The following is a 13183-nucleotide window of genomic DNA, read 5'->3' on the forward strand; positions in this document are numbered from 1 at the left end:
CCTATAAGGATTAATATTGATAGCCACAGATGGGGCCCAGTTATCATCCAATGACTTCTTCCGCCCTGGGCGAGGCGAGAGGGAGTGTCCAGACTCTTACTGACTAAAAACCACCCCGTTCCTACTTCTGCCCTTCGAGCCGGAGCCCCGGTAAACCCGCTAGATAGTCCGCAGCTCCGGATCGACCTTATCGACACTGGAAATCTTCAGAAAATAAAGGATAGTTCATAGAAAAGATCGAATTAATGTTTTTCCTTTCGTTCTAGACTATTTAAAAAAGGGAAATAGATCTCCCAAGGACGGTATTATGACCTTCAGCAGTGAGGAATACTGCGCAATAAGGGTAAATAAGTAATGGTCTTGCTATTCATCATAACTTACCCATTTCTTTGGTTTTGTTTTTACACTCGATGTAAAAGCGATTAATGGAGGTAAATTTAACTGGTATTTATTTGGTAAATTACACTTTTTCACTTAAAAACGAATAATAAGCGAAATCGCCGCTGTATTTTGCAACTGAAACTGAAATGTCAAATTTAAAAATCAATATTTTGAAAACACGTTTCGTTACACGCATAGGTTTAAGGTACGTTTTAAAATCGTATACAATAAATATTTTTTGTTTAAGTAGAAAAATGCTACGAACGCGTCTAAAAGGTATAAATAATTTTATTTCAAAATACCAGTTAAAATGTAAATAGTTTTATTTTTAAATTTTACTAGTTGACCCGGTAAACTTCGAACCGCCTCAAACAGTTTTTTTATTCACCTATTAAGCCTTCCCTGGACCTCCACAAATAATTCTAGGCCAAAATTAACCAAATCGGTCCAGCCATTCTCGAGTTTTAACGAGACTAACGAACAGCAATTGATTTTTATATAGATTCCAGAAGAGTAATACTCAAGCTATGCCTTTCCTGAAGTTTTATTTTGATTTTTCTGTTAGTTTTTGTATTCTTCGATTCCTATCACTGCTCAGCAGGTAGGTACATCTTTAAAGTTTACATCTACAAGGAAAGAGAGCTCTATTTTCTTTCCTATCATTTAGTAATACATCAGTTTCACGAGTACTTATTACAGTCTACACTAATAAATAAAATTGGAGTGTCTGTTTGTAATATTGAAATATGTAACCGCTGTTTACTGCATGCATATTTATGAATAGGTATAATTTCTAAACAAAAATCAAACAACAAAATAATGTCTTTCCTTTTATTAATAAAATTCATTATCATAATTAATTAGTAACACATTAACCCATATGGCGCCTCTGTACCTGATTGGGTACAGTGAAACAATTGACAAAAGTTGTAATTATTTTTACTTATTGCTGCTGTTATTGCTCGTTGTAGTGGTCCATTGGAACAGGGCTTCCAAATAAACTGCAGTTTATGCCAATACATTTTTAAAATCTGTATCTGTGAGGATTTTAACATCGTACTATAATTGTGTAGAGAGGTAAGTACCGATTAATTTTTTTTTTAAGGTTTACGTAAAGAATACCTTATATTTTATGTATTGTTTTTATAATGCATAGAATGAATTTCAAATAAAATAATAAATAAATATTTTGTTTCATATATTTACATAGTAATTGATCATGGAACCGTACTGTACCTAATTGGGTACAGCGGCCGAATCTATATAACGATTATTCGTCTATCACACACATCTAAAACAAATTTTAGATTTGTGAGATATTGAGTTCAAAACTATTTAACGTTTCTGATCATTACAGCGGGTTAGAGGAAGCAGTTAACGCTAAGTTAGAATATATTGACAGTGATTTCGAATACGACTTTGCTGTCATACCACCAGCACCCAGCGTTGTCACAGATGAGGAAGAAGGTGGCGAAGAAGATATGGTTTCTGCGGTCTTACCACATGAAGTGCCTGGCAGTATTGAAGTATTTCAATCTGTGAACTGGCATCACGAGCCATGCCGAGACAAAGATTCCGGGACATAAAAAAAATAAAAAAATTTTACCAACAATAATGAAGCAAGTAGTATGAAAGACACGATGTTCAAAGTACAGCCACTAGCTAATATTCTTATGAATAAAATAAATATCTACAGTAGTAGCACGGATTATGGAATTGTGTCCAGTATATGACAATAGGCTCACCCCCTATTACATGGGAGTTATAACACAAATGGTGAAAAGTGGGTGTAAATTGTATAGCGGCATTACGTGTCGTAATGAGCACCTCTGCCTCCCTATCTTTTAGCGATGGGATACATCAAGGCGCGACGTAATAAATTAAATGTGGGAGAGCCATGCTTCGGCACGAATGGGCCGTGCTCGATGCATGATACCACGGCCTCACAGAAAATTGACGTGAAACAACGCTTGCGTTGTGTTTCGTTGTATGAGTGAGGTTACCTGCTAGGCCCAATTCCCCCTTCCCAATCTTCCCCATCCCCGATTCCCGAACAACAACCCTTAAATTCCTAACTCCCAAAAAGCCGGTAACGCTCTTGTAACGCCTCTGGTGTTTCAAGTGTCCATGGGCGGCGGCGATTGCTTACCATCAGGTAATACGTCTGCTCGATTACCGGCTTGTTTCATAAAAAAAAAACATCAGTTTCATTAAGAATGTAGTCTAGGGTAATAAAATTGGAAAGATGCATGTATGAATATACATACAATACCCATACCAAACTAATATAATATACCATACCAAAATATTTTTTCTGTCTGTTCGTTTGATCTGGCTAATCTCAGAAAGAGCTGGACCGATTTTGGTGGGAATTATATCGACAGGTAGCTGATGTAGTAAAGAACAAGTGAGGCTACTTTTTCAGAAAAAAATTTATACCAAATTCTGTCAGAAGTAATTATTCAACAGTTACTTTCTAAATAAAAGTCAAACACAAATTTTTAAGAATATGTTTTTAATTTATTTATGTTTTTAAATTCATAATCATAATTAATTACAGTTACACATAAAATAATTTGTTCCAGGTCATTTTCCTAGCTCTTAATGTCATGTCTAACTTAAGAATAAAGACCTCAATTTTTTTTGAAGGGGTATAATCATCCAATCATCGCTCTTGATAAAGAGTCCCTTAGTGACTCGACACTAGTAGAGCTTTTGAATCCAGTAGAGTTTTTGTATGTGAGTAAACCATGATTTTTAGTTTACTTATTATAATATTATCTCAGAATAAAGTTAAAAAAAGCTCACACCAGGAGTTGTGAGTACTTTCTAAGAGTATTTAGAAACCATTGATATATGATGGAGAAAAACATTGTAACTCAAGGGTCCTCATATTCACAATTGCTATGGGCCCCGCGTCAGCTTTATCCGGCACTGTTCTACAGGCTATTGACAATGATGATGACTAAGAGCATGAAGTATCTTCTCAATCGTACACTCTTGGCAGAGTGGTCATGGTTGCTTCGATGAGTGGAGTCTTCTTCCATGGAGTATGCATATCATATATTAGTACAAGGCTGAATAATAACAATACCATCTACAAAAAAAGAATATAGGCTATGGTTTTAAAAGTTTACTAGCTTTAGCTTGCGCCAACATTGTATCTGCGTTTAGGGGCGCGCGTAACTTCTTCCCGATGACGTCAGCATCCAATTGCATGATAACTTCGTGAGTATTCTTCAATTTTCTCATTACATCCTGTAATCGTTGCTCTTTTTCGCTAATTTCTACAAATAAATCGTCCAAATCCTTCGTACTATCTTCGTCTATGTTCGGAATGGTGTTTTTAGGTTTGAAACGATAGTTTGATACAGTTTCCACTTGTAAATTAAGCAGTTTGTTTTCCATCAACAACATTTTTTGATCGTATTCGACGCATAGTTTGCCGAAGCGTTTCCGTGATTCTGCTACTAAATTTAACGCGTTCTCGCATTTAGTTTCAAGTTCTAAGTCCACTGAATCTGTAAAAATGAGTTTTGTTTTAGAAATCAGATCGTACTAGTAATGTTTAGAAGAATTTTGTGTTTTTTTATATGTTCTACGTAACTTACCCATTTTACTGCTTTAATATTGTGTAATAGATACAACAAGTGCTAAATAACGCTATATACTTTATTAATTACCACTATTTTGATCAATTAAAAGGATCTTTTCAACATAATCAACAATCAAAACAAATTTCAAACTATTTTGAAACGGTAACTGTCAAATGTGTCAAACAGTCAAAAACGTTTTGTTACACGAACTGAATATTACGCAGGCTATTGGTATTAGGAAAATTGGCGGGAAAAATAAATGGTTTGTCTAAAAAATTAAGATGAATAATATGTAATTTCGCCATCGATACGTATTATCTCAGGAATTATATGCTTATTATAATCAGCAATGAAAGAGATAGAAAGACAGCAGATGTCCACTATTAATTAAAATGAAACAAACATTTTAAACTATAATTTATTTATTTAGGTACTATTTAATAACACAAAATATATATTCAGTAAGCACTATGTATACAATAGGTATTTTGAGTTGTTGTCGCAGTGGCTGGACAACCAACTGCTACGCAAACATATCGTATGGTTGTTTTCCGTATGGGACAACACTTTGGTTTATCCATAAAAATACATAATAGTATTCTGAATTCGCAAATTATAAAGCGTAATGAATACTGACTAGAACACCTGAGCTTGTTTCTGCCCAATGCTGGATATAAGCCTCTCTAATAGAACAGCACTAGATCTACAAGGCAGATGGAGTTGCAGATTGCCTAGTAGGTTACCGGGGTCTGGCTCAAAAAGGAGAAATAGGAACGGGGCAGTTATTTTTTTATTTTATTGGATGTGAAGAGTTGCAGGTTGACCTCAGTGCCGTACTATTGGAGAGATACTGACTAGGATAACATCTCAAATAAAGATATACATGATGCAGGTGATTGTCTAATCCGCCATATCACATCACAGCAAGCTAGCGATATAAAGATAGAATATACAAGAAGAAAAATATATAAGATTAGTCAGCTTGAATATTGCCTGGTGCTGCGGACTACCAGGTGGGTTAACTGGGCTCGGGCTCGAAAAGCAGGAATAGGAACAGGGTGGTTTTTAGTCATTAAGAGTCTGAGCTCCCACTCGCCTCGCCCAAGGGGAGAGAAGTCATTGAATTATTTCCCCCTTAAAAAGCAAGCTTGAATGTTGCAGGTGAAATCCGCCAGATAGTATTTGGGGCTATACACAAATAAACCTAGCTAGCCATAGTGAAAAAAAGCTGAAATAAGACTTCCTTTCTAATTAAATTACGACATCATGTATATGTATTTCATGACCGCTTCCTGCAATTGCAGTTCTTTGTCCCGTATTCTAGCAGCTAACTCAACTCCGGTGTCTTCGTTCAATCGACTGCAAGCGGTGGCATCTAGAGGTTCGTATGTAAGTAGTTTTTGTTCCATATGGACTAGTAATGGATCGTATTGGTCGCCGAACCGTAGGCGGGATTCTGCTAGGAATTTTAGGAGGAGTTCTCGATCTGAAAAGAAGGGTTTTGGAATATTAGATATGGTGTGAAAAGAAGGCTTTTGGAATATTAGGAATATTAAGTGTAGTATAGTATATAGTAAGGTCAATGTTAATTTATTTATTTATAAACAAACATATAGAAATAATAGAGGAGGATCAGTGATAGGGATAGGCCCACTTTTCTCCAAATATTACATTTGATAAAAAAAAATGTTTTTTTTTTACTTTCTATAGATAGAATATTTATATGTCGTAATAATGAAAATTCTTATTTTTTTGTCATAACGTCGTATAAACAAAAAGTTTTTTTTTTATTTATTTTTATTACGACTTACCCATATTTTTGTTCTTCTTACACTTCGTTTAAAAGTAGCTGGTGTATGTGTACTTAATTTTACAATATATTTAATTAATAGTCTTTCGATAGTAAGATATACTATTTCAATTTATTATTCAACCAATGTTTATTTTTGCGAAACTTCCAAACAAAAGTAAAGTTTTTATTTTTATTTATCTGTCAAAAGTAGCGGATCAATATTTCGATTATACGTTTAGTTACCTCACTCACATAAAAACTTCTAAACTATTTATTTGAATATGAAAAAATTAATAATTTGATTAGAAAGAGCTTCATAGTAGTCAACAAAACTTGGAAATCAGATTGGAATATTATTATATAAATTTTAGTGAAAGTATCTAAGTAAAATAATAGTTTTAGATTTTAACTTCAAGTCTTGTTGGTTATGTGTGGTGTTGCCATTAGCATTAACCCAGATGTGCTCTGTCAAACTTTTGTGTAAAAAACAATATTTTTTCGTAAATAGGTGCAGAAACGTAGGTTTCATGAAAATGTAATAATTACAACAAGGATTAAAATAGGTCGTATATTATTCAAGTTAACATTTAATATCACAATAAAACAATAGATTAATAATTAAAACATTTAAATCTACATTTCTTCGTACGTTCTCAACTGCTGCATGTTGCCATTAAAATAAATAGTCCAATTTGAGGTAGAAATGGGTAGATTTAATTCTCAAGGTGTTACTATATGGACACAATTTTTAATAATCTTCATGAACTCGTCCACTGAAATCTAGAATTATAATAAAAACGAAATTGATTACATTTTACTATAAGTAAAAAATATTCACGGTATTAGATACTGACTGTATTTATTTATTTATTTATTAGATCTAAAGGGCTGTTGTGGTGGCCCGGAGGTTTAAGACGCCCGCTTCTTATCTGTGAGAGTACGGGTTCAAAACTTACCAACGGCAAGTACCAATGTGACGTTTTCCAAGTTATAATATGTACTTTCTAAGATTATTTAGATACCACTGACAAACGGTGAAGAAAAACATCGTGAGGAAACCTGGGCCTATAATTTCTAATTATAAGTTTGAAATCGCCAACCCGCATTGAGCAAGCGTGGTGATTAATGCTGAAACCTTCTCCATGTGAGAAGAGGCTTTGGTCAGCAGTGGCCACTTATAGGCTGATGATGACTGTATTAGATTGTTTAGAAAACATAACTTACAAAGCCATTCATGTCCGTATCTGCGTCATCTATCATTTCTTCGATTTCCTCATCTGTCTGAGGTATTTCGAGTATACGTGTAACTTTCTTAAGATTATTGAAACTTATTAAACCTGGAAGAAAATAAAATGTTTAGTGATAATTATCTTAAGTAAGTATTTCAGAGTGGGAGAACCATGCTTCGGCATGAAGGGGCCTGCTTGACCAGAGCAATGATGACTTTAAGAAAGGATTTTGATAAATTCCATTAACAATAATACTTCTTAACACGAGCGAAGCCTTCTACAAAAGCTAGTTTTGATATAGGAGATCGGTAATTTAATATCCGATTCATCGACAAATTACCAGTATCATCCATGTCATATAGGCGGAAGCTTTTCATGATATCGCCATCATTGTCCAGCGACATAATTTTTCTCATAATGGCCGTTTGGAAGTTCTCAAAACTGAGCCTTCCTGTGTTTCCTTTGTCAACGCCGTTAACCATCTTCTGTAACTCTTCTTTGGTAGGTTCATATCCTGCAAAGAGGTAGTGAAGAGGTTTAAACGGTGACTGGGGTAGTTGGATGCGAAAGGCAGGATGGCGAAAAGCACTGCAGCAGTGATCCTGATGTAATTATTATGTTGTCGGCTTACTAACGTAACTGTTTGACGAGGAACCCGGCTAATTTCAAGCGATGCTAGAGGCTCATATTTCCATCATATAGGCTCATATCGCAGCATCATGTGTCGGGGAATGCTGCTCATGAATATGAGCTTTTAGCATGGTCTCAACTCAAACTAGTCGAGTTCTTCGTCAAACAGTTACGTTAGGAAGCCGATAACATAATAGTTATTTAATATTTTTCACGACAGTTATAATAAAATTCTGGAAGATGATTTCGATGTATTGTCTAGTAATATAAAAGTTAATAAATTGTTACCTAAGGCTTTGATGGCTACACGAAAGTCTTCCGCCTTGATCTTGCCCTCACCAGTATAATCCAGCAAGTTGAAAGCCTCTAGCAAGTCACGTTGCTGGAAACAAAATAAAATAGATATTATTATAACTGGTACCCTTAGCATGAGTTTGCTTTACGTAAAAATAATCGAAACGAGAGTGCGTTCGGCTCTCTGATTGACCGGATCGAATAAACCAACCAATCAGAGCACCGAACACGCTCTTGTTTTGATTAGGTACTTTAAACGTAAAGAAAACTCGTACCAAAGGGCACATAAGTGACCAGTCGTGGAAAGTCGGAAATTCCATTAATAGATTTGTAAGCTTAGCAAAGTTGAAAATCTATTTAGATATTCAGGACTTAGCGATTTATTTCGGTCTTTATGTATGACTTGGGACTGACGGGCCAGAGTAAGAATCTTCCGTTTCGGTAAAAAATGAAGTTATACTTTTATAGGCAAGAGTAACCAAGCGTTAGCGTAGTGTTCTACGCGCGCCACTCAAGGAAGGGAAGCAACCTCGCAGGGCTTAACGTAGCGGTAGGACGAAGCTGGCTGGATGCCAGTCACGGACAGTGGAGGAACACCGCGGTGCTTTTAGCCGGAGAGTCCAGCACGTTTTCCCATCGTGAGAAGTCAATGAGGATTTCCATCGCGTAACATAAGATAAAAAAACAATAACTTTAAATAATTCCTATTTCTCACTCTTAATTATTTAATTAAAACCAATTTCAGCGCAAGAAACAACAATATTATGTAACAAAGCCTCTATAACTCTTTCGAATCAAATTCTGCTTCTCAAGTCCCAAGTTTTCCACCTACCTGTCTGGGCGTAAAAGAAAATTTTGCTTCAGCTTCCTTCACAGAAGGTGGTAGCAAAACATCATTTTCCTCTTCAGAAAATTCCGCAGTTCCCGATAATGTTTTTTCGTCCATTTTGACCGATACCAATCTATATGGCTTTGGTTTATTACTTGCATTGATTAAATAATCCGTTGCTAACCCTTTGTAGGCAATTATGTCGTTAATGTTACTAGACACGCATTTTGAACCGTATTTACCCCTTGGCGGGCTTATGAAATCATAGTGTTTTTTGGTACACAGTGTTGCAATAGTAAAAATTACATAGTACTTTGTAAAGATAATGGAAAAAACGTGTTTGAGTTGAGGAAAGTTTTTTTTTTTACATAAGGTTTAATATAATCATGTAAAGACTTTATTTTCACCTTCCTTATTCTTCTGTTTTTCTTTAATTTGATGTGTCGACGTTTGGCCACCGTCTTGCCTGGTGGTAAGCGATGATGCAGCCTACGATGGAGCACGTCTGCCCAGAAGCAACCTATTCATTCGGGCATTGAAGACACCCAGATTATACCCACCAGGAAACACAGACTCTGACAAAGAATTCCACTCCCTAGCAGTTCGCACAAGGAAACTTGAAGCAAAGCCCTTCGTACCTTAGTGGGATATCTACCATGAAGCGGTTATTTAGAGCGGGGGCACACGTTGCGGTGCGGCACCGGAGCGGTGTCGCTGCGTCGACATAACATAGAAATATCTGTGGCATGTAGAGCGGGGGCACACGATGCGTTGCGGCTCCGCTCCGCAAACGTTTCGCCGTGTCAGTGGGCACACAAGCAGTGTGGCGCCGTAAGGTTGTTATGTCGCAGCGGCGCCTGTTATTTAAAGTTTCCTTGTGAAGTAAAACAACTGAGCGGTGCCGCACCGCTCCTGTGCCCCCACTCTTATTGCCTTATCAAAGGACAAATATAATATGCGTCGGTGTTGTGCTGACTTGTGCTCACCTGTTCTTCGGTAAGCATCAATCTAGCGCTAACAGTCTTTTCTTTTGGCTTTTCTTTTTCTTCTTCAACGACGGTTTCGGCTGTCGCCTCGTCATTGAAACTCTCATCTATCATGTTGGAGTTTTATTTTATTGTTGTTAATAAAAATAAAAAATAAATCCCGAGAATCAGATGACAATAAAAACTAATCACATAATAACATGCGTCAAATAGACTTATACATATAGGCATAGCCAAAGAAAAATAGTTTTAAGTTTTTTTTTTAGTAAGATAGGTAACTGATACCTGATAGTAAAATAGATGTAAAAAATATTTTTCAAGTAATTTGAGTGTCTACTGAAACTATAATTTATAAATTAATTAATCTTGCTACTTCAACGCATTCTAATGTTCGCGTTTAGTAATCTTGTTAGCAAACAGTATTAATTGAATTTCTTATTATGGCAACATTGTGAAAAACGCCAAAAGATAGCCGCCATCATTATTTTGTTTGGTTAGATTTTTAGGTTATCTATTTAACCGACGCCGCTTCTGTTTTCCAATATAAACAGTTAATAAAACAACAAAAATGAAACTCGTTAGGTTTTTAATGAAACTGAGCCACGAGACGGTCACAATTGAACTGAAGAATGGAAGTGTTGTGCACGGAACGATAACCGGAGTCGATGTAGCAATGAACACACATTTGAAAGCTGTTAAAGTTACGTTAAAAAACAAGGAAGAACTTCAGCTAGAAACATTGAGTATTCGTGGGAACAATATTAGGTATTACTTGCTGCCTGACAGCTTGCCTTTGGAGACCTTACTCATCGATGATACGCCGAAAGGAAGAGGAAAGAGGGAAGGGTTCCCAAGAGGAGGTGGTAGCGCGCGAGGAGGTCGAGGAAGAGGCCGTGGTGGCCGCGGAGGGCCAAGAGGAGGTCGCGGCGGCCGTGGTCGTGGCAGGCGTTAAGTGTTCCCTAGTTTTAAGTTCTAAATTTGTGATTACATTTGCTATTTAAGGTCTGAAAGTGTTTTATTTCTTTATCAACGTCTCTGGTTATGTGTAGTCTACATTTTTACTTTTTAAAAGGCAAAGGACGTTCTAAACATCCTATTTTTCAGCATACTAACTTCTTTCTATTGTACTGTGTAATATTATCTACTAAATTGTGTCCAATTACATTTGAAAGATGAACTTAAGACTGTTTACAGTGAATGATTGCTTCAAGTTATATTAAAACTCAAATAATTATTGAAATACATTCCCCATTAAATTTTGATGAAGCTTTGAAATGTACATACTTGTAAGGTTTGGTAAAACTAGTCAGAATTAAATCATAAACAAGATCAAAGAAAGATAATTATGAGTAGTATGATGGTTTATGGTCGAAATGCATATTTGCCGCCAATCAGTAATCAAACTTAGTATTATCTTATGGAAGTGACTTGATAGCATGGTTGGTGCAGTGGCTGGGCAACTGGCTGCCTCTCAACATGTAGCGGGTTTCAATTCCCTCACGGAGTCACTTTTTCTGTGACTACAAATTGTTGGTTGGTCTGGGTGTCATATGTGTATGTGAACTTGTACGTTTGTAAACGCACCCACGACACAGGAGAAATTATTAGTGTGGGGCAAATTTTTTTTAATGCACACCGCTGTTGTCTTATGTGTGTGTTTAAAATTTGAGGTTTTCTAAAGAAATATCATTTTAAAATATTGTATTAAAAGTTTCAACCAAATAAACAGTCAGAAATTGCAACTTGTAACAGAACTTGTGATTTTTTTTAATTAACACATGCTGCTGTCATCTTAGGGGTTGTATATGTGCATTTGACGTTTTCTAAAGTACCTACTATCATTTGAAAATATTGTACTAAAAGTAATAATTAGTTGGAAAATAATGGTATAAAGTCAATGTGAGGTGATAATCTGTGATGAGTTTTTAACAGGCTTCCCAAAAAAGAGAAGGTTCGCATTTTGTTAATCAATAAACATTTCCCTTATGTTTGCAGGTTTAAATGGTATTTAAAATAAATAAATTGAGACTGTAAGATTCTATTTTATTTATCCGGAGCAGTAGAAAATGCCACAGTTTACCGGGGCTCCACCTCAAAGTAGGGTAAGGAATGGGGTGGTTTTTAGTCAGTAAGAGTCTGACACTCCCCTCACCCAAGGCGGGACAGAACACTGGATGATTCCCTCGCCTCCAAAAAGTTTCTATTTTATTTACTGTTATGACTCATTTCTTTGAATTCTGAAAAAGGTAGGCAGAGCTGCACATGTAGTGCAACAGTCACACACGAAATACATTCCGTGGAATACATTCACACCCAACACCCACATTTCACCAGTCATGTTATGTTATGAGGGTGTGTAGCGATTCAGAAATCAGTCTCAAATGAAAAGCGCCATCTATTAACTTAAGTCAGAACCATATTTTATCTGAATCGCGGATGATATCTAGCATATTAGTTCCTATGCTGTTAGACAACCCATGATGAAACTGATGAAACCAGGATCAAAAATACGAGATATTTTTATCAAATTAAATGTATTCCAAGTAAAATAGGAACTTAAATAATAAGAAATGAATACGAGATTGTTTGCTTAGCAGTCGCTCTTGCGATCACGCGACCAAACGACGCAGTATGAGAAGCAATCGCCGCGTCGTGTGTCGCGGAATGCTGCTCATGAATATGAACCTCTAGCATGGCTTGAAACTAGTCGAGTTCCTCATCAAGCAGTTACGTGAGTAAGCCGATAACATAATAATTAATTAGTATGTCTCACGAAAGTTATAATAAAATCATAGAACAAAAATCGTTTAAAACTAAAAAGTTTCAACAAATTAGTGCTTAACTTACCTAGGGGAAGTCAGCTCAAAGCGGCCACCTTAACTTTGAGTTTAAAAAAAGACATTGAACGAAAGATTTTTAAAGAGAATTTTATACTAGCTAGTTGGGAATTTATCGAATTTTTGTAATGGCCAATTGAAATTTGCGTAAGTTGAATAATAATCATATGATTTTCAGATTACGAAAACTTGTCATAAAACCGCTTTGCCCGAGTGGTCGCCCAAAGCGGCCACGGGGGTAAGGGCAACGTGGCCACCCCAAAAGTTTTCAAGCAATGAATTGTTTTTTGTTGGAAAATACCGTGATTGACAAAATAAAAATGCAAAATCAAAAATCAACACATATAATTCACATAAAAAAAAATCAACAACGTTTTACCTATTTTAATCACAGTCAGTCATAATTTTATTTATCAATCTCAATCAATAATAATGTAAGTTCTACTTACTTCTATTTTATAAGTCTTAATATCTTCTATGCATAATCTACGAGTTTTTACCTATACCTTCGTCCCAAGAAGCCTTTTTTTTGAGGGGGAACATCATTCAATGACTTCTCCTGCCTTGGGCGAGGCGAGAGGGAGTGTCAGACTCTTACTGACTAAAAAC

The 13183-nt window shown here is 36.0% G+C and overlaps 3 protein-coding genes and 1 long non-coding RNA gene across 5 annotated transcripts in view; 2 read left to right on the plus strand and 2 right to left on the minus strand.

Annotated features, from left to right (window-relative positions):
* LOC126912294 (uncharacterized) overlaps nucleotides 1–13183 on the plus strand; it is a 94961-nt gene that overhangs the window by 42261 nt on the left and 39517 nt on the right. The window lies entirely within an intron of this gene.
* LOC118278695 (uncharacterized) lies at nucleotides 3306–4145 on the minus strand. The gene is made up of 2 exons (XM_035598016.2): nucleotides 3993–4145; nucleotides 3306–3902 (listed from the first exon to the last, which is right to left on the minus strand). Exons 1-2 carry the CDS (start codon nucleotides 3994–3996, stop codon nucleotides 3499–3501), a joined length of 408 nt encoding a protein of 135 aa, XP_035453909.1. The 5' UTR covers nucleotides 3997–4145; the 3' UTR covers nucleotides 3306–3498.
* LOC118278741 (uncharacterized) lies at nucleotides 6324–9951 on the minus strand. 2 transcript variants are annotated; one of them, XM_050703795.1, is made up of 5 exons: nucleotides 9738–9951; nucleotides 7917–8010; nucleotides 7339–7512; nucleotides 6994–7106; nucleotides 6324–6549 (listed from the first exon to the last, which is right to left on the minus strand). In XM_050703795.1, exons 1-5 carry the CDS (start codon nucleotides 9849–9851, stop codon nucleotides 6490–6492), a joined length of 555 nt encoding a protein of 184 aa, XP_050559752.1. In that variant the 5' UTR covers nucleotides 9852–9951; the 3' UTR covers nucleotides 6324–6489. The 2 variants fall into 2 exon arrangements, with proteins under 2 accessions (XP_050559752.1, XP_050559751.1); XM_050703794.1 differs by lacking the exon at nucleotides 9738–9951 and adding an exon at nucleotides 8755–8922.
* LOC118278588 (small nuclear ribonucleoprotein Sm D1) lies at nucleotides 10180–10747 on the plus strand. Its single transcript, XM_035597867.2, has one exon. The coding sequence runs from the start codon at nucleotides 10306–10308 to the stop codon at nucleotides 10687–10689; it is 384 nt and encodes a 127-aa protein (XP_035453760.1). The 5' UTR covers nucleotides 10180–10305; the 3' UTR covers nucleotides 10690–10747.

The sequence above is a fragment of the Spodoptera frugiperda genome, chromosome 24 (assembly GCF_023101765.2).
Source record: "Spodoptera frugiperda isolate SF20-4 chromosome 24, AGI-APGP_CSIRO_Sfru_2.0, whole genome shotgun sequence".
NCBI classification, from domain to species: Eukaryota; Metazoa; Arthropoda; class Insecta; order Lepidoptera; family Noctuidae; genus Spodoptera; species Spodoptera frugiperda.